We start from the raw sequence: 21,516 nt of genomic DNA, 5'->3' as shown, positions 1-21,516 counted from the left end.
GCAACTTACAAGTCCATTAACAGATGAATGAATAAACAAACTATAGGATACCCATATGATGGAATACTATGCAGCAACAAAAATGAATGAATTCTTGATAACACAACAGATGAATCTCAAAATAATGTCTATGTGAAAGAAGACAAACCAAAAAAAAAAAAAAAGACATACTGTGTGATTCATTTTATATAACATTCAAGGAAATGCAAACTAATATATAGTAACAGAAAGCAGATCAGTGCCTGGGGAAAAGAAGATGGGTGAGGTAAGGACAGAGGGATCACAAAGGAGCATAAGAAACATTTTGAGGGCGATAAATGTTCACAGCCTTGATAGAGATGATGATTTCATGGTTGTATACATATGTTAGAACTTACTACATTGTTCAATTCAAATATGTTCCGTTTATTGTATGCTATTTATACTTCCATAAAACTGTTTTTAAAATACAGTAAGAGAAATTTTTAAAAATATATAAAAGGCAGGATGACACAGTGGTGCAAACAAGTTGTATCAGCCAGGCACCAGCAGACAACGGTAATGGGTTTCTTTGCCTTGCAAAAGTATACTGCGTTGAGTGAGAGCGCCAGTGGTCAAGGAAAGAACTGCCTGTCCTCTCAGGCCACCTGAGGGATGTAGACTGGGGTGCTGGATGAAAATCTTTGGGGTAGGAGGAACGGTAACACCTCAGAGAATTGGAGGAGGGATGCTTGATAATAAAGCCCAAGGAGGTTCTTTGTCCTTTCTCCCGCCCCATTGCCAAAAGGATCCCTGTGAACAGTTTGTTTTGTAGAGTCGGGTGGTGTCCCACGTGTAAGCTAGGACATCCAATCCAGAGTGAAAATAACGCCTTACATCAGTGATCAAAAACTACCTCGACCATCACTAGGGAAATGACACAACACGGATATGACACAACAGGGAAATCCCGAGTCTTAGACCTCCGCAACCACCCGCAGAGCCCAGCCTCCACAGTTTTCCCGCACGCCGCCCCCTCCCAGCCCAGCCTTTCCCTTCCGTGCTGACTCCTTCGGGAGGGGCGGGAGGCGGAATCGGCCCGGGCCCCGGCCGCTGGGCGCGCCTCCGCTCAACAGCGCGCAGCCTCACCAGAGTCGCTTTACGGCCGGGAAAAGGGTGGACCCTGGCCTTCAGTTAGGAGCCGAGTTGAGGGGCGGGGAAAGAGGCCTTTTGCGGCAGGACGTAAGTGACGTCGTGGGCGGTGCGACTGCAGCTGGAGGGCAGAGGAGGCGGGTTCGTGTTTCCCGGGCCGAACCGGGCTGTGGGGGGCGCGGGGCCTGGGCCGGGGCTGTAGCTAAAGGCCTGCCGTGACAGTATGGGTGAAGGAGAGTGGGGTGGGGGAAGCCTTGGGCCGTTTTGGCCCGTGGGTGGGGCTGGGGGGCTGGCGGGCTGGAGTCTTGGGTCCAGGCCGGGGATCTGACCCGTGGTTGGTGTCCCCCCCGAACCCGCAGCGCGCCGGTCCTGTCCTCGCCATGAGGCCGCAGCAGGCGCCGGTGTCCGGGAAGGTATTCATTCAGCGAGACTACAGCAGTGGCACACGGTGCCAGTTCCAGACCAAGTTCCCCGCGGAGCTGGAGAACCGGGTACGCAGACTGGCATCCCGCACCTGCTCTGGGGCGAGGGAGAGGGGCTCTTCAGGGATGGGGGGAGTATGGGCCGACACCGGGCCCGCTCAGTGTCTCGCGGCTCTGGGGAGGGGCAGGCAAAGAAGGAGCCTTGGTCAGAAGAGGGCCACTAAGCAAGACACGATGCTTGGAGGAGGACGGGTAAGGCCAAGCCCCCGGTGTGATGACCTTATAGAACTCTGTGGTGCCCAGTGCCGGGAATCTGTACCCAGCCATCCGTCTTCTTCCCTGCTGTCCCCCCACCCCCACCCCGGGTTATTGACAGCAGTGATGAGGAACTAATTCCTGAGGTTCCAAGCCACCTAACTCAGCATGTTGTAAGCTATATCCTCCTACCTCGCCAGGCAAGAGTAATTATCATCATTCTCGTGACTGGCGTTTGTGGCCATTGTGCTGGTCGCACTGCTTGGCAGGAAGGGTTTATTAAGTTGCCATGCCAGGCAGTACAGACAGGCCTTCTTGGAACCTGAGAAACGCAGAGCATTAGATTGGCCTGGACAGGGAAAGATCTCAGAACAAGGCCTTACACTTGTCATTCCCAGTTACAGTCACTGGGAGCCACCTGTGTTTTGTTGGCTTGCATATCAAAATTGGCGTCAGGATATGGGTTCCTTAGGCAACCCTGCATACAGAAATGGAAGAATGGGCTGTGTTTCCTCTTTCTTCAGACTGAGAGGGGAAAAATCATTGTATCTTATTTTTAAAATGCAATGAAGCGAGCGTGTGTGTGTGCTTTCTTGTACCTGCATGTGCTTACCCACCCAAAGAAAGATCTTTTGGTCTTGAGCCATGTTACCTTACATTCTGTTTTCTTTTTAGAGATCAGTTTCTGGTTAGATGGGACCAAGTTTTGTGCTCTTTTCTCCTTGATAGGGAGGGTGAGGGACTAGAGGTGATTAGGTGTGCTGTGGGTGTGGGAGTAAGAAATACTGGTCATGGGATAAGTGGGTGTAGATGAGTCTATACTAGAGAAATGTGTAGCAGTCCTCAGCTTGTAACAGGTAGGTGGTTCTACCTGATTGCCAAGTTTGGAAAATCAATGTATATCAATTGTAGTGTCTTTTTAACTTAATTTGTAACTGTGGTCAGGTTAGTGACCTAAGTATGTTTCTTAAAGTGCAAATAAAAGATCAGGTATGCTTTATAAAGATGGTTTGTAGATTAGCTTGTCTGTGAAATGCCATATAAATGCTGCAGTTCATTCTCTCGATGTGGAGTTAACTCAGCTTGACACTGGGTGGACATTTCCACCGTGGTTTGAAAAGGTAGAAATTGAGCAAGTTGCCTTTTGGCTAGAGCTACTGAATGTTATTTTTAAAATAATGTAACATCACAGTTAACATGTTTTACATGTTAGGGCTTGTATGAAATGAAGCAAATGTTTTATTTGTAAGCCTCTTATGGAAACTCTGACTTATACTATTTATGTACTTTCAAATCAGAGTGTAAACTATTCTTTTTACCACACTTATTTGGATGTTATGAGATTCCTTTGTTTAAAGGTTTTAAAGTCAAACTTCCAGCTCATAACTGAGCCAAATATATGTATGCAGAATCAGACATTGGCCTTCCACTCCGTGTGTGGTAGAGCCCTTATTTTATAGTCTGAATACAGAAACACAATGTAGTCACAGTACTCCACTGATTCTTACAGGAAATTGATGTTTCTAAATTCTGGAGTCCTTTTACTTCTTTGACTTAAGATTATAGCCTAGAACTGCTTGTAACTATATGGAGTGTTATTTGGTGCTGTCCAATTGTGTCTTTGAGGTCTTTGAGGGTTTTTTTTTTCCTTTTTCTTTTTAAATGTTTGGGTTAAAACACTAGTTTATACTTTAAACTGCTTGGGAGAGCTTTGATTTTTTTTTTTCTTTTAATGCACTGAAATCAAATTTAAATTACAGGTTTAAATTTTCCTTGCTTTGTTTGATGGAAAATTGAAAGGTTTCTGTCTTTGTTTCTCTACTACTTACCTAGAAATTGTACTGATTGCTCTGCCACTGGGGGTGATTTTCCTTCTATGAGAACATCACACTTGGCAATTTAATAGAGGAAAAAACTAATATACAAATGTTTTGTGTTACTTTAAAGCATTAAACATACATATATTTGTACTCTTTAATCTCGGAGTGAGGACAAGTTCTGCCTGTTGACAAGTTTACTTTTTCTGTTGCCTGTTAGAATGTAATACTTTGATGCTTAAGTACTTTGTTGCCAGGACAGTCCTTAATGCTTTATTCTCACTTTAGCCAAAATACAGACATGTTAGGCACCCTTGGTCTGGGTAGGAGAGAAATGAGTGAACTATAATTGAAGGATTTGTTCCCTTACATACCTTTAAAAATATGTGTCTACATCTGCTTGGTAGAAATTACCTTTGACTTGTTACCTTTGACTTAACGATCACTTTAAGCTTCAGCTCCATGCTTTCTACGACATAGTTCAGGAAACAAAAATTCTGAGAAAATGAGTTTGATTCCTGTTTCCTTCTGATTTTCAATGTCTCTTATTACTACGAGTTTATATTTGGCTCCCACTTCACAAATCTCCCAATTTTATAGCTTCAAGTACCCAAGGGAGAACACTGACAGGAGGTCTTCTTAGTGAAGTGAGTGAGAGGAAAATGCCCACATTTGTTCTGTTGAGCCCTCGTATGATATGTCCTTTGCCTTTACTGCTGCCTAGCATGCTTTTTACCCCCATTTCTTTTTTAATAACCTTTCAAAGAAATTCTTGACTTTAATTTCCTTTTTATTAAACTTTTTTTAAAAAAATCCTTCACCTTGGTTTTTTTTTTAATGATCTGTGATTTACCTCCATCCTGTAAAGCATTATAATCTTGGAATAACTTTTTTAAGAATTCATGTTTCTGCCATGACCATAATTCTGATCTGAAAGAAATAAAATGTTTCTGGGTTGGATCCCATGGTTTTGAATCGCACTGTGTCCAAAGAAATGTAAATAATTCAAAGAACTTTCCTTATCAGATCATAACATTTTAGGTAGATCAAATGTGCCTGTTTGAAATGTTTTAGACTTTTGTGGATTTGCTGATGTGACAAACTGAAGGCGTTAACTTGGGCATAATTAGTAAAGATAACAATTTGTTATAAATATTTGTTCATGATATTACTCAGCAATCAGAAAGAATGAGTTCTCAACATTTGCTACAACATGGACGGCACTGGAGGAGATAATGCTTAGTGAAATAAGTCAAGCAGAGAAAGACAACTATCATATGATTTCTCTCATCTATGGAACATAAGAACTAGAATGATCAGTAGGGGAAGAAAGGGATAAAGAAAGGGGGGGTAATCAGAAGGGGGAATGAAACATGAGAGACTATGGACTATGAGAAACAAACTGAGGACTTCAGAGGGGAGGGTGTGGGGGAATGCGCTAGATGGGTGATGGGAGTAAGGAGGGCACATATTGCATGGTGCACTGGGTGTTATACACAACTAATGAATCATCGAGCCTTACATCGAAAACCGGGGATGTACTGTATGGTGACTAACATAATATAATAAAAAATCATTATAAAAAAAAAAGTGTCTACGAATGCATAGGGAAAGGGTCACCTACTTTACTCAAGGAGAGAACACTCTATGTGAAAGCATCTTGCACCTCACATCACACCATCTCCACCCACCCAGCCCTTGTCAGAAACTCTGAATATTCTGGGAAATTAAAAGTAGCTCCTTTTGAAAAACAGGAGAGCCGCCACCACTTTAAAGTTCACATTAAAGTTTTCCATGCCGTTGGCTCATTGAGTCCTCAATAGTTTTTCCACACAAAGGACAAAACAATATTTGCAACTGCCTCTAACCTAAAGGATTTTAATAGCTTAAAGGTGAAAATCATAAATTCTTTTACATTTTTAAAAAATTATGTTCTTGGGACTGTTTTGTCTCAAACTGTGTATCGAAGTTCTTTGACTTTTTTCCAAGTCTGTTTCTGTATAAAGACTTCACAAAAGTGGGGCACCTGGGTGGCTCAGTCGATTAAGCCTCTGACTCTTGATTTTGGTTCTGGTCATGATCTCAGGGTTGTGAGATTGAGCCCCGTGTCAGGCTCCGCACTGAGCATGGAGCCTGCTTAAGATTCTTTCTTTCAGAAAAAAAAAAAAAAAAAGACTTCATAAAAGATAGAATTTATATGTAAGGAGTTACTCCTTTCAGGAATAAGGCAGATGTGTGAGTGGAGGCCTAGAGTAAGGACAGATAAATTGTCCTTTTTTGCTAAGAATGATAGTGTTGCATGAAATACTCTACTAATGGGGTGAAAGTCCTAGGGCAGAGCATTGAGATTTGAAATGTACAAAATTAGGAGAAAAAAAAGTGAAAGCAGGAGATTAGAGTGAAAATGGATGACAGTGGTGGTATTAGTGTAAATGTGAAATAATGGTGTCACTGAATAGAAAGGTAATAGGAATGACTCGGTGTGAAGAGTTGTGTGCGATAGTTTGAGATTTTGTCTTGTTTAGTGTGAGCTTTCAGTAGATTCCAGTGTTCAGGTACTCAATTTAAGATTACTTGCTCTTAAGAGCAAAAGAGGCAAACCAAGAAACAGACTCTTAACTATAGAGAGCAAACTGATGATTACCAGAGAGGAGGTGGGTGGGGAGGATGGGTGAAATAGGTGATGGGGATTAAGGAGTGCACTTGTTGTGATGAGCATTGGGTGTTGTATGAAAGTGAATTACTCTTTTGTACACCTGAAACTCATACTGTATGTTAGCTAGCTGGAATTTAGATAAAAACTTTAAAAAAATAATAAGATTACCTGCTCTTTCCAGATAAAGAGACTGTCTCCTTCCTTTTGTGCCCCCACCATACTTTAAATATGCCTCCACTGTAGTGCTTTGTCAATTCGTTATGTTTTTATGTTTACATACCTATTCTGCTTTCATGACGCAACTGCTGGAGGACTGAGACAGTGTCTTATTTATCTTTCTCTAAGGCCTGTCCTAACATCTGTCTGATGGTGGGTGCTCAGTAAATGTGAATATAAGTGAATGGAAAGATTGGAGGATTATATAATTTTTTAAAAGATTTATTTATTTTATTTTATTTATTTTTTTAATAATATTTTTTATGTTATGTTAGTCACCATACAGTATATCCTTAGTTTTTGATGTAGTGGTCCATGATTCATTATTTGTGTATAACACCCAGTGCTCCATGCAATATGTACCCTCCTTACTACCCATCACCGGCCTATCCCAATCCCCTACCCCCCTCCCCTCTGAAGCCCTCAGTTTGTTTCCCAGAGTCCATAGTCTCGTGGTCCATTTCCCCTTCTGTTTACCCCCCCTTCATTCTTCCCTTCCTTCTCCTACCGATCTTCCTGCTATTTCTTATGTCCCATAAATGAGTGAAACCATATGATAATTGTCTTTCTCTGCTTGACTTATTTCCCTTAGCATTATCTCCTTCAGTCCCGTCCATGTTGCTGCAAATGTTGGGTAATCGTTCTTTTCGATGGCTGAGTAATATTCCATTGTATACATGGACCACATCTTCTTAATCCAGTCATCTGTTGAAGGGCATCTCGGCTCCTTCCACGATTTAGCTATTGTGGACATTGCTGCTATGAACATTGGGGTGCATATGGCCCTTCTCTTCACTACATCTGTAAAAGATTTATTTATTTTAGAGAGAAAGAGAGCACATGAGCTGGGGGGCAGGGGCAGAGAAAGAGAGGATCTCCAGCAGACTCCCTGCTGAGCACAGAGCCCAACATGGGCCTCGATCCTATGACCCATGAGATCATGACCTGAGCTGAAACCAAGAGTCGGACACTCAACCAACTCAGCCACCAGGTACCCCAGCAATTGTATAATTGCTGAGTACTTGATACTCAGCATAGAGAATAAAGAGATACCATACTGAGTCTTGACGATACTCCGTGTCCATAAGAAGGATAAGATTAAACAAAGACTGAGCAGTTTCAGTAACATAGGTCCTAATTTTATCACCTAAAATGCTTGCCAACTAGTGGATAAGAATGTTGACAAAACAGAATAAATTAGTGATAGCAAGCATTAGCGAGTGGTTAATCTTTTTTTCCAAAACTTATTTTTGAATTCTTTTTTCTGTACAGATTGATAGACAGCAGTTTGAAGAAACAGTTCGAACTCTAAATAACCTTTATGCAGAAGCAGAGAAGCTTGGGGGCCAATCCTATCTTGAAGGCTGTTTGGCTTGTTTAACAGCATACACCATCTTCTTATGCATGGAAACTCATTATGAGAAGGTAAGGCTACCTTTGTTTTCACAAAATCTCTTAAATCATAAAAAAGGTGAGTTGTTGACATGCTTACATGGTGGCAGTTGCCATAAAACTTAAAGGGGCATGTATAATAATAATAATTCAAGTTTTGCTGTTGCTCCTGTGTCTAGAGCACTTAGTAAAGAGTCCTGAGTCTTTCAGAAACTGGTCAAAATTGATCTGTCAACATGGAGTTGACATACCAATGTTCAAATTGGCTTACACTTAAGAAGACTGTGGGAAATCTATATTCTCATTCTGTCTAGCTTTCTGAGAATCCTCTTACTTTTTTTCCCCAAGTCTCTCTCTTCAATCTTATCCTGCCGCCTGAGTTCTCATCTTCTTTTTCCAGCTGCCTGCTAGACCTGGAGTTGCCAGCTTTTCAACTTAGATGTCCAAAAGGCAAACCGCACACCTCCCGGTTTTGTTTAATAGCACCCTGCCTTTTTCAGTACCATCTGAAGGTGTGAAAGATGAAGAAGAGGGGAAAATTTATCAGTTGTCAAAGACTGATACATCTTCCATTTTCTCATTCATTAACATTTCATGATTTCCTCTGCCACTGTTCTAATATATGCCTTATTACCTGTCTCTTAGGCTGTTGAAATAGTCTGTTGAGTTTCATCTCTTCCATTCTTTTATTTTTCCAAACCATCTGCTGCTGCCTTCATAAAACTCTGCATTACTGGGGTACCTGGGTGGCTCAGTGAGTTGAGCCTCCAACTCTTGATTTCGGCTCAGGGCATGATCTCGGGGTCCTGGGATTGAGCCCCGTGCCAGGCTCTGCACTTAGCACAGAGTCTGCTTGAGATTCTCTCTCTCCTGCTCTGCCCCTCTCCCCATTCAAGTGCACTGTCTCTCTCTAAAATAAATAAAAGAGAATCTTTAAAAAAACAACAACAACACTGCATTACTTCCTCTAGTACTCTTACAAAGCTAGAGGCCTTCCCTGGCTTCCCATTTACTGCCAGTGAGTAAAGTTCAAGCCCTTTCTCCAAGTGACCTCCAACTTAACCTTTCCAGCTTTGTCTCCCACCCCTCCTTCACTTCATCTTTCAGCCAAACTCATTCCCTCACCGGGCACCAAGCACACCCTCCAAGGTTTTCGTCCACCTACAGTGCCATTCTTCCCATGTTCAAATCTCACCAAGTCCATTGGGTCCTACTGTCATCTCACTTTTCCTTACTCTTCTAAATCAGAATTCTTTCTCACCTTTGTATCCCCACAACATTTTATTTATGTCTCTTTTCCTGGCACTTACCTCTCTTGACTTTGGAATGTAGTAGTTTGCATTCTTATTTGCACTTCAAGTATGTATTTTTCTTGAGGTCAGGGACAGTGCCTTAATGGTTTTGTGTCCCTCTTCATGCCAAACACCGTGCCCTGGGTGTATTAGGCACTCGCTGAATGAGTTTAAGTTAATCACAGTAAACCCCTAATATATCATTTAATTTTGAGCATACTTAGCAACTGAAATGCTATACGGATATCTATATTACAGATCATACCTCACCTAATAGAAGCGTCCCTGTGATTGTCTAGGACTCTGTATAGTGAAAAGGAGATAACAGTTGCAGCCGAAGTATTTTTGTGAGTTATTGGTTGAAAATGGTGCCGTATGCTTCATTAGCTCCTGACATGAATTGTCTTAGTGTTACTAATAAAAGGGAGTATTTAAATAACTAAATTAGTAGTTTATATTTTTTTTCCATATCATACAGAGAAGCAGTTAACTTTCATTCCTGTTTAACATTCAAAATCAGAAGTTTTAAAGGATCAGTATCAGCTTTCAGTCTGTGTTTTGTCTTAGCAGCTTCTCTTTAATAGTACATTTGCTGAGTAAAGGGACAAGGGATTCATTCATTTGATAAATATTTATTGAAAGCCTACTATGTGCTAAACAGTGTGCAGGGAATATAACAGAATAGGGTAAATGTGATTGCTGACCTTGTGGTGTCTATAATTTAGTAGTAACAACTGATGCAAAGGAAACAAAACCAACTAAATTATAAATGGTGGTAAGTGTCTTGAAGAAAACAAGCTTTCCTGTGATAGAAAACTATAGGAGAGACCTAATTTAGATTGTGTGGTCAGAAAAGGCTTCTGAAGTGGTAACCTATAAGCAGCTACATGAAGGATGCAAATCCTGGGACCATTCAGGTAGAGAGGTCAGTGTGTGCAAAGGCCCAGAGAGCACGATGGGTCCTGGGAACTGTAAGAAGGCCAGTGTGGAAGGAGAGGAGTGGAGAGAGGGGCCAGAGGTGAATTTGGAGAGGGAAGGAGGAGCTGTATCATGTAGGAGTGTGTAGTCCATGGAAAGATGCTCAGATTTCATTCTCAGTGCAGCGGGGAAGCTACTCGAAGATTTTAAGCAGGAGACTGATATCAGATTTTCGTTTTAAAGCAGTCCCTTTACTCTAGGGGAGAAAAGAGATACAAAAGTGGAAGTAGGGAAACCAGGTGGGATACTCCATAGAAATCCAGGCAAGAGACGACGACAGCTTGGACAGGGAATGGAGCAGTAGAGGTGGGAAGAAGTGAACAAAGTCAAGGACTATGATGATAGTGGAACCAAGATTTGACGAGGAACTGAGTGTAGGAGGGGTAAGGCTGACTTCATATGGCTAGAAACTAGGCCATCTGAGGATGGTCATTTAAAGAAATATAAGATACTACCAGTGTAAGGTAGAATTATATCCTCTAGACAATTTTGTTCATGCTTAGTGGAGTATTAGATAATTGAGTTGTCATTTCACTATAGCTTTTACAGTTGTTGGTAAGATTTTAATTAACTTTTATTTATCCATGTGCATTTCCTAAAATAGATAGCTACCTCGTTCTAATGTCAGTTGTAAAAAGAAATTGGTAATTGGGTGCCAGCCAAGTCAGTTACATTAATTATGGGATCATGGACAAATTAATCTCTCTGAGTTCTCTCAACTATAAAATGGGTGTTAGAATTAATGTATTTCCTCACATATGGTAGATGCCTGATAAATAGTGTTCTCTTAAGATAAATTTAAAAATTAAGTTAGTGTATATGCGTGTACATGTATATATATGTATATACACGCACTCGTGTTCACGTGTATATACACACATGTTTTAATCAGATATTTGTGAACAGCTTTTTTCAGGTGTAAGTAATCTTTTTTAATAGCTGCTAACTTATTTAGCTTCTTAAAACATTTAGCAGCTTTTAATTAAAATCCCTTTGACTATTGGGGCCCCTGGCTGGCTCAGTCGGTAGAGCATGCGACTCTTGATATCAGGGTTAAGTTCAAGCCCACCTTGGGCGTGGAGCCTACAATCAATCAATCAATATCCCTTTGATTATTAATCTTGAAAGGCTGTTCTCTGTATCAGAAAGAGTGGAAATTGATCCTAATAGGTGTTTTAACTTGGGTTCATAGGCAATATAGAAGGTACTACTTTGTAAGTCTAACTAAGGTTTCTTTCTTTTTATGGAGTATTATAAAGCACGTAAAGACCAAATAAAAATAGGGACACCTGGGTGGCTCAGTTGGTTAAGCATCTGCCTTTGGCTTGGGTCATGATCTTGGGGTCCTAGGATCAAGCCCACATCAGGCTCCCTGCTCAGTTGGGAGCCTGCTACTCCCTCTCCCCCACCCCCACTCATGCGCTCTCTCTCTGTGTCTCTCTGCTCTCTCTCTCAAATAATAAATAAATAAAATCTTTAAAAAAAAAAAAAGACCAAATAAAATTAGTCAAGAAACCAAAATTTAAGACAGGGCCACCTTTTTTAAGTAGGTGATTTTATTTTAGAAACTGGATGTGAATAAATAGATCGTGCCAAGTGAGTAACTGGAATGGTCATAATTAAGACATGTAGTTAGACTTTTAAAAGAAAATATTAAATGTATACTTGTAGTTTTGATAAAATGATATAAGAACAGCTGCCCTCTCCCTCTCTCCAGTTTGTCCCTTAAGAATTTCTGTGCTCTTATTTTCCACTTTATGAAAGGACAGGATTGAGTCATTTAGTCTGTATTGTTTTAAACACTAAAATTTTTAGTCTACAAACAGTAAGCCAAATATAATGCTTACACTTCGTCATGTGGGTTAAATTTTTTGAAATTGTAAATAAGCCTTCTAAAACTCACTAGAACAATCATGCTTTTTTTCCCTCCATAATGTGCTATTTATTGATTTCAGAAGAAGATAAAGACTTCAGTGTTATTTCTCTATGTTGCTGCCCATTATCATTAGGGAACAAATGGGCTTGTAGAAGCTTCTCCTCTCAGTAGCTGTCTGCCTTGTTCATAGCATCCCTTCTGCTTATGTGCTATGATCTGTAGAAGGAGCAAATCAGAAGCAACTTAGATATTTTCTGAAAATACCGAGACCCTGCTGTTCTTGCTTAGCTTCGCTTAGGGTGTTTTTTCTTGAACGTCTGGATTTTTTCTTAAGGTCTCTCCGGTTTAATATTCTCAAGGAGGATAATAGTCTTCAATGAGGTTTGATTGTGTTTAGCTTTGTAAATATTATACAGATTGAGGTTTTGTTGAGGGTTTGAGGATAACAGAGATAATTTTGTTCAGTATTATAGTTTGTTTTGACATTGCTTTACCAAAAATAATAAGCTATGACTAAAATGTCAACATACAGTTTCTTGGGAGTAAGAATGCTGCTTTGTCCTGCCTGGGATGCAGTATGAGTCTACTCACGTTAATGCTTTCTTGTTGCTAAAGAGACTAAGAGTTTAAGAGTATCTTGTTTAAGACAGTCCTGCCTCTTTACCAGAGTGGTATAAGAGGATTTGGAGCTTATGCAAAAACAAAACATTGTTTCCTTTCTGAACTGATACCTAAGTGCACATGACTGTTATTAAAGTTTAGATAAAAACCTTGCACAACAAAGTTATGCTTAAATCAAATAAAGACATGCTGTTTCTTTGCTGGTAACCTGTACCCAAGGAAAGAGGAAGGAAAGCTGTTCTGAGGGAATCCTTTCTTTGAAACCAGCCATGCAAGCACTTTTCTGACTGTCCCCCCTAGTGGAAATGGACTGGAATGAGGGTAGACCGACTCTCCAATTTCCAGTTCTGGCAGGTGAGCTAAGAAAGAAATTGGAGAGAAGATCGAGCGTCCTGAGTTGGGCACCTTTATGGGCTACTTACTTCTATTTGTTATTTTAGCATGATTGACAAACTGATAGAAATACAGTGCCTAAGATTTCTTTTTTGCCCATAAAGACCAAGCATCACTCGAGTTCTTTGAGAGTTGAAAATATGAGAATATGAGAATGATACTTGTATTACTTCAGGTAATTAGATGAAAAAAAAATGTTTTCTTTAGAAGTGGTATTCTTTCTAAATATTTTATTTATTTATTTGACAGAGAGGGAGTGAGAGAGGGAGCACAAGCAGGGGGAGTGGGAGAGGAAGAAGCAGGCTCCCAGCAGAGGAGCCTGATGCGGGGCTCGATCCCAGAACACTGGGATCACGCCCTGAGCCAAAGGCAGACGCTTAACGACTGTGCCACCCAGGCGCCCCTAGAAGTGGTATTCTTAATTCACTACCTAAAGAATGCTGAGATTGCTCTTTTAATAACAGCATGCTCTTTTAGAACATGAAATTATAGTATTCCCAAAGGTGTAACTTGAATAAACCTACTTAAATTTTATTTCCCTTCAATAAGAAAATTCATTATATGAACTACCTGGTGTTTTAAATTCTAAATCATCTTATACGACAGCACCTAAATTCTAGCATCCTAATTTTGTTAGTTTGCCCTGGTACGTTACAGACCCACACTTAATTGTTTCTTAATCTTTGACTTTATTCTCATACAGTTCTTTTTTTCCCTTATGTTGTGATCGCATTTATCCAAGACTTTAGCATATGCTGGTAGTATGAATTTAAGAAAATATATAGTAATTAAAGAACTGGATCAAAGCCTTTTTGAACATTAGAGCCAAAAAAGTGTTATGGTGACTTTGAATCTGAAATAAAACATGTAACTCTTTGATTTTGTGTATAGCTATTAAGATTTATGTTCTTCTAGCTTATCTATCTCAAAATTGCCCTTATTAAAGCTAGAGATTTGGCAATTTCCAGAAGTTCCTTTGTATCCTATCTGGCTTTTGTCTGCATTTGCTTTGACTTTTACAACCTTAATGCTAAACTTACAAACCAAAGTTCCCATCAACGACACAAGAGCAAACTACAGAGTAGCATTATATGCAGTGGTGGAAATGATATAAGACACCTGTCATCAGAAACTCCATAGCAGCTGTCATATGCTTTACAAAGGAAATAAACTTCTCATTTTTAAACTAACTGGGCTATCTCTTGTTAATGGGCCAACTTTGTATCATTACTTAACAAAAACATTACTTACAAAAACATTCCAAGGAGAGAAGCAGCGGTTCTTAAGTGATAAAGGGAACAGCCAAGGACTACCTTGGTGTCACATTAACAACATTTGATAAGTGGGAAAGAGAAAAGTACAACCAACTTTTGTGTGTATAATCATCTACTTATTTCTCTATATCCAGGATTGAGACGACAGCAGGTAAGAAGGAGGGGCTGGCGCTCATGCTTTTGTATGCACTGGTACTTACACCGCATTGAAGATCCTGTAATTTGTGGAGTCCATCAGGCTGTGCTGTATGACGTATACAACCGGTGTGTGCCAGATACTCACAGCTGCATCCCTTCATATGAATATCCATTTCTTGTTTTTTTTTTTTTTAAGATTTTATTTATTTATTTGACAGAGAGAGAGACAGCCAGCGAGAGAGAGAACACAAGCAGGGGGAGTGGGAGAGGAAGAAGCAGGCTTCCAGCAGAGGAGCCTGATGTGGGGCTTGATCCCAGAACGCCAGGATCACGCCCTGAGCCGAAGGCAGACGCTTAACGACTGAGCCACTCAGGCGCCCCCCATTTCTTGTTTTAAAAGCTAATTCCAGGGGTGCCTGGGTGGCGCAGTGGTTGGGCGTCTGCCTTCGGCTCAGGGCGTGATCCCAGCGTTCTGGGATCGAGCCCCACATCGGGCTTCTCCGCCAGGAGCCTGCTTCTTCCTCTCCCGCTACCCCTGCTTGTGTTCCCTCTCTCGCTGGCTGTCTCTGTCAAATAAATAAATAAAATCTTTTAAAAAAAATAAAAATAAAATAAAAATAAAAGCCAATTCCACTGCCTGAGTTTTTTGAGATCCAGCTGATACTTAATGGGAAATCTGATGACATGTTAAAAGCTATGGTGTTTCTTTCTGTCAGGTTCTGAAGAAAGTGTCCAAATATATTCAAGAGCAGAATGAGAAGATATATGCTCCCCAAGGCCTCCTCCTGACAGATCCCATTGAGAGAGGACTTCGAGTTGTATCTTTTTTGTCCAGATCATAAGGTCTAAATATCTATAAAAAGAAAGTTTCGATGGTACTATTTGGCAGCTAGAGAGAATTTAACTCCCTTCTCTTGTAATTGCCCTAGGAATTTTCTGTGTGAATTGCATGCCTATCATAAGCCTTCTGTTTCCAACATTTTTCTGAAAGCATGTCTCCTTCCTTTGCATTGTGCAGGTCCTCAGATGGTTTAATATTCTGGTTACCGTCTTTCTTGGTGGTTCTGAGGGCATCTTGTAGTCATAATGGGGGTGGCATGAGTAATGCATCTCAGCTGCAGAAACTGAACCTAAAGCCTCTTTGAAATGCACAAACTCATAATGTGCGGTGAGACGTGTCATCCAAATGAGTTGCAGCTCCATGGGCTCATCTGACTAGTTGAAATCAGTTACAGCTGCCAGATGTATAATTTCATTACCTTTGACACACTGTGCATATTTTTAGAGGCAGTGAGCTTTGAAACTCACTAAGTGAATTTGGTAAATAAAATTGCAAAAAAAACTAATTTAGCTTGATAACTGGAGTAATGAGTAAAATAAATTTTTTTAAAAACCTAGGTCAGATAATCCCAGGCCTTCCGGCTGATAATAATTTCAGCAGTTTTATTATACTCTGCAGCACTGGTTCTTAAACTTTAGAGGTCATGAACCCTCTCCCAAGAAAGTTTGCAAATAATTACAGGGCATTTCGAACCCCTGAATTCATTACTTTCTTCGGTTCTCAGCTAAGAATCCCCTATTCTACAATATAGCATCTTTTTTCAGAATTTTTTTTTCCAAAAAATAATGTTTGGGGTGGGGGGAATTACATGTGGGGTACTACAGGCAATTACATTCTTAAAGTTTTTGGCAAGGTGAAGAAAGCATCATGTTTAACTTAAGTAGGAGAAATTCTTAATAATTTAAAAATGAGCAAAGGAAATTGAAAGCAAAGTCTGTGCAGATCATACACATCATCTTGCCACGGTCCCCTTTTATATGTTCTGTTCTCCAGTGTGTTTTCTTAACAGCTATGCTGTTTAGATTGAAATCACCATTTATGAAGACAGAGGCATGAGCAGTGGAAGATAAACCGTAGAATTAAAGGTAAAAAAATTATATGATTTACATGCAAGTTTTTATCATTTGTAGCATACGTGAATTTTCTTGCCTCCGTGTTAAATAAATCATTAGATAATGGCATATTCTCTGTATTGGCTTGAGATTTAAAATGTATATTTAACCCAGGTTCTATTCAGTGATCTAGAATTTAATCCCGATTTTTCCCTTCCGTATTGTTTTCAGACTGGTTTTGTTGTTGCTTTGTTTTGGCAGGTGTTTTTTCAGGGAAGGAGGTCTTGTTTTAATATTTCAAAGCAATCGTAGACATTTTGCATATAAAAATCATTTTGGATTTTGCGTATAAAAATCATTTCAGCAATTGCCCTGCCTGTATGATGAATGGCTTTAATAACCAAAGAAACATTTCAGAGTGGAGGGGGAGATTGTGAATATTTCCTTTATTTAAGTGGCTTCATTGCCCTGTAGACGAAAACTTATCCTGGTGGTTAAAACCGTAAATTTAATTCTTTTGTTTAGAATATTTATGTTCTTCAATATCCATATAATAACCTTAAAGACGTGAGAAACAAATTAGTTAGTACTGATAGGAGTGTAGACGCAGAATCATGTGGAAACCATAGTCCATTAGCACAGCCTTCTAAGTAACAAAATCGCACTTCATTATTTCTACCAGTTCCGGTCATTTACACTTTCTACAGAGAGTGTTCTGCCGCTGTGCTTTTCTAGTTGACTGTCACTAACAGGCAGCACAGAAACCGATTCTGCCAAAGCAGACCTCCTCCTCCCCCCCAGAGCAGCAGTAGTAACTGCCATTTCGAGGGCACCTGCTCTGTGCCAGGTGTTATATAAATGGTATGTCTCATTCTTACAAAAAGTGTGCAGAGTATTTCCCCCATTTTAGAGATGAGCAAACCAAGGTACAAACAGATGAAATGGTGTTCTCAAAGAATTACAGTTTAACACACTTTGGGATACGAACCCAAGTTCGACGGACCATAAAACACCTGTTTTTTACACCATACTTCCTGTAGGTACTTGCAGCAGCAGAAACATGGGGAGAGGGAAGAGCTCCTCAGATTATTTTAAGTGTTTATCCTCCCTTTTCTTTTTCAGGACTTTCTTAAAAGATACGTTTTGTCTGCCCCCGTACAATTTATCAAAACCTATAAACCAACCAACATTCCAAAGCTGCCATCTTTTAGCACTAGTGAAAGTGTCACCTGAATTCTTTGACTTTGAAAGCCAAAACTCTAAATAATGACATCCTCTGCCATGTGTTTTCTTTCTTTAAAAAGGCCTTGTTTGGGAACACTTAGTGTTCCTTGCTCATAGACTTTGTCGTGTACGATTTCCAAACTGACACTTCTCAGTGGCACAACCAGGAACCTTAATGTGTGGTTTTTGTTATGTGCCATTGGAATAAGTTTGTTTTATCAGTTGCAGCTGCGTTGACTTGGCACAGCCCATTTGTCATGACTCATTTTGCAGCTATTATTGCTAAATGTAATGTTTTTCTGAGGTGGTGTGGGGTTTTGAGCAATTACACACCAGAGACTAATCTATCAATAGTCAGGCAACTGTGAAATTTTGAAATGGGAAAGATTTACATTCGGAGCTTCTGGATAGTTTCATGAATGCAAATATTTCTGTTCAGTTTAAAGCTGTGTGTTCCTCGGGCCCAGGATCTAGTGTGGGTGGAGGTCTAGGAGGAGGGGGGAGAAACTGTAAGAGTAATTAATTCAGTTCTGCCTCTAAGGTTTCTGCAGGTTGAAGTATTACATGAGAGTTAATGATTTAACCAAAAAATACACAAATCATGGAGATGGCCTTTATTAAAAATGTTTAAAATAGCTCCATTAAAGACCGATGGTGTTTTCTCTTTGGATTGTCTTCTTTATTTAAAAATTGGAACATATCATTACCCGGTCACAATAAATGAGCGCTGATGAAAATAGCTAACTTTTGTGGGTGCTCATTATGTGCCCGCACTGTTGTGAATGCTTAGTACTGATCGTCACAGCGGCCCTACAAGGTTCGTACTGTTTTCCCAGTTTTCTCAGACAAGGAGAGTCAGGCGCAGAGAACCCAAGTTCCTTGTCTAAGGCTGAAGACTAGTCGGTAGCCGTCAAGGTGACCTGGCCCCGGATTCGCCACGTCAGCCTGTGCTCTGCTACCTGCCTCTTGGGACAGGATCATTCAGGGATGAAATATCCAGGGCTTGCGTTTCTAGACTGTTGAGCTGTGTCCTTGCTTAGTCTGTTAGTACAGATCCAAGTCTTCTGTTAAACAGAACTAGCCCACTTATAAGGAGCTCCTGTGAGCTGGTGTAGGAGAGATGTAGAGGTTATTTTAGCATCCCTTTCTAAAACTTCTACTTTTTGCATCTACTGCAGATCCCACCTCCAGCTGGGACCCTCATCTATCCACTGGCCGATCGCAGAGTGTCCCCTACCTCCTCTCCAGAGCGTCATTCCTTTGTATCTGCTGCCAGAGCCACGGTGCCATTTACTCTAAGGACTAACTTTCTAAAATTCCACACCTGGAGTGACCTCTAGTCGCTCAGCATCCACTTTGTGTCTCCAAATTGTGTAGGACTCTGTAATCTTTTGATTAGTTTCTGAGAAAACACAATGAAGCATTTCACTTTTTTTATTCAAAGCCATTAATAAAATAGGCCGTTGGTCAGCCCAACACAAAGTTTCTTTCTCATCTGCCACCAGTACCAGTGGTTCTCTTCATTCCTTGGGCCAGCTTCCCAGGTGGCTCTCGACTTCAAGTCGTATCTCAGCCAGTGTTCAGTCTTATTGCCCCCAAATTCATCAAATGCTTTTCTCCAGGATTTTGGTGAAAGGTAGGCTGTGTCTGTGGTTTTGCTAATGCATCTCCCGGATTTCGAAGAACTAGCAGTTTTGCCATGACTGAAATCTTAAAGATCTGTTTCTGCTGTTCGGTTTCTCAGACTGAAACTCATTGGAAAAATAATGTATGATGTTATTTGTTTTATGATAGCAATTATTCCTAATTAAAGCAGTATTTAATGCAATTTCCAGTTATTTTTCTTTGGAGAATTTTGTTATTATTGCATTACCTTGAATGTTGGGAAGATGCAGTGTGTGTTGCGTGTTCCTTACAAAAATAAGCAAGCACAATAAAGTGGATGCTAAACCATCAAATACATAAATGTCCCTGCTGTGTCCCTGAATGTGTAATAAGCAAGTATAATAAATATTTTAATTATAGTTTTGTTATAAATATAACTTATGAGAAAAAAATTTGATAGGAATAATACTGTATATTGCTAATTTTTAACTGTCCCTACTGGCAAACCTTATGACTCATAGACTTTCTTCATATACAGTATTCAGTGCACAGAAATCTTATGATTGGTTCAAGTACAATAAGTTAAGTGATTTCCAACTAAAACTCTCAAGTCTGAGTCAGTGTTTCTAGTTCTTTTGGCTGTATGTTCTTAGTATCAGGGCTTCTTATGCCCTTCTTTCATCTTTGGGGTTTGAGAGCACTGTTTTCGGGAGAGAGTTCAGAAATATATTAGGAAAGAATGAAACAGTTACAAGTTTTACTTTCAGAGATACTGTAGGTGCTAATACTGGATTTAATCTTTCAGATTTAGTTTCTTTTATGTATCTGTTAGTTATTCAGTAAATCTCATTGGTCTGTGTAATATTTTAATTGTATAAAATTCCTTTGTTACTTTAGAGCCTGTAATAGTGTGTCTGTCTGCCTTTTAAACCTGTTGCAATAACTTTGCTGAAATAAGAACACATTAGTAAAACTTTTCTTAAAACAAGTTGTCTCTGTGTCGTATTTGGTGTGGTTTGGTAATGTGATACGGCATTAAATTTCGCAGATAAACAATACTACTAGAGTCGGGGCAGCTTAATATTTTCCAACAAACATCTTACACTTATCACACTTTACAGTTTTTTACATGCTTCATCTCATAAGAGGCAGATATGTTAGCTAAATAGATAAAAACTAAGAAATCATCCCTGATAGTCAAAAATGTATCCAGTTAAAGAAATGAAGATAGGATGTTTCATTAGGAATAAAATATCAGCTACTGTTACTATCTTGGATCATCTGATGACTCTTTTAAGATTAAGTGCATTAGTAGAGAATAACCGCTTATAAAATAAGTCCATATTCTGACTTTTGTGAGATTATTTTTCTTTATAAAATTTCCAGCTTCTCTTTCCTACACAATTCCACTAACAGTAAATGGTACTCATGAAGAAGGTCATAAGACCCTGGCTCCTAGCACAAAGTCATGGCTTCTCAAGAGTAACGTGCTTTGTTTTTCGTTTTGTTTAAGTCCATATAAGGGAGGTCAAAGTATTAGTGCTATATATGATTTATACACTGATGTCCCCTTCCCCTTGCCATGTGTCTCCTTCCCCACCCTAATCCTTCTAATTCCATTAGGGCCAAGGTGGTTTCTAGTTACCCTTGCATCTATCCCTAACTCCCAAGCATCATCATGCAGGGTGATAGACCTATTTAACACTCATATTTGCTAAGTGAATAAGATGCAGGCTGACGGGTCATTAGCAGAGTCACTTCACTACATGTTGAGTTAGTAAGGTCTTTGACTTGATAAGATAGCGACTTGTATACTCCCCTTGTAAAGTTCTAAGACTGGAAGGCTATCTGTGGCTTAAACTCCATTAGAATAGACTTTTGCATGGAGATCACTACTGTTGAGGATTCTGGTGACCTTTCCTCTAGGTAGGAATTCCCAGGGAAAGGGAAAGAATTATATTCAAAAAAATCTGAAGTACGTAGATCTATAAATAACAAGTAAGCCTCTAACTCATACTTCATCCTTTTTTTATTCTGTAGGTCATCGACATTGCCAATAAGTGATCCCTATCCTCATCTGTGCTTGGTTGGAGGATAAACCAATAAATAAAAGCATGACACAGTGACCCACTTTAATCTGCAACTGTGTAAGGTGTGAAGGGTTTTACTCTCCCACCAAAGCTGTAGTGAGTGGTTTTACAACAGTAACTCCACAGTACTCAAAACTCGGAAATGAGTACAAGATAGCAAAAATGTACAGTGAATTACGAATGCCAAAATGTAGGTTCTGTACCACCTAAGTTCTAGGATAGTTTGCTTCAAAATGAGTAAACACAGAATTAATGACTATAATA

General features: G+C 39.8%; 1 protein-coding gene across 3 annotated transcripts; it reads left to right on the top strand.

The window, feature by feature from the left end:
* The first annotated feature begins 1,121 nt into the window (after positions 1 to 1,121).
* Positions 1,122 to 20,150, top strand: GOLGA7 (golgin A7). 3 transcript variants are annotated; one of them, XM_040643227.1, is made up of 6 exons: positions 1,122 to 1,251; positions 1,470 to 1,601; positions 7,749 to 7,901; positions 15,157 to 15,258; positions 16,299 to 16,366; positions 18,736 to 20,150. In XM_040643227.1, exons 2-5 carry the CDS (start codon positions 1,491 to 1,493, stop codon positions 16,335 to 16,337), a joined length of 405 nt encoding a protein of 134 aa, XP_040499161.1. In that variant the 5' UTR covers positions 1,122 to 1,251; positions 1,470 to 1,490; the 3' UTR covers positions 16,338 to 16,366; positions 18,736 to 20,150. The 3 variants fall into 3 exon arrangements, with proteins under 3 accessions (XP_040499161.1, XP_040499159.1, XP_040499160.1); XM_040643225.1 differs by having other exon boundaries at positions 1,123 to 1,251; positions 16,304 to 16,366; XM_040643226.1 differs by having other exon boundaries at positions 1,182 to 1,200; positions 16,304 to 16,366.
* Positions 20,151 to 21,516: the final 1,366 nt, after the last annotated feature.

Source organism: Ursus maritimus, unplaced genomic scaffold (genome assembly GCF_017311325.1).
Source record: "Ursus maritimus isolate PB19 unplaced genomic scaffold, ASM1731132v1 scaffold_28, whole genome shotgun sequence".
NCBI classification, from domain to species: Eukaryota; Metazoa; Chordata; class Mammalia; order Carnivora; family Ursidae; genus Ursus; species Ursus maritimus.
The sequence above is the reverse complement of the archived record's forward strand: the minus strand, read 5'-3'. Positions and strand labels throughout refer to the sequence as shown.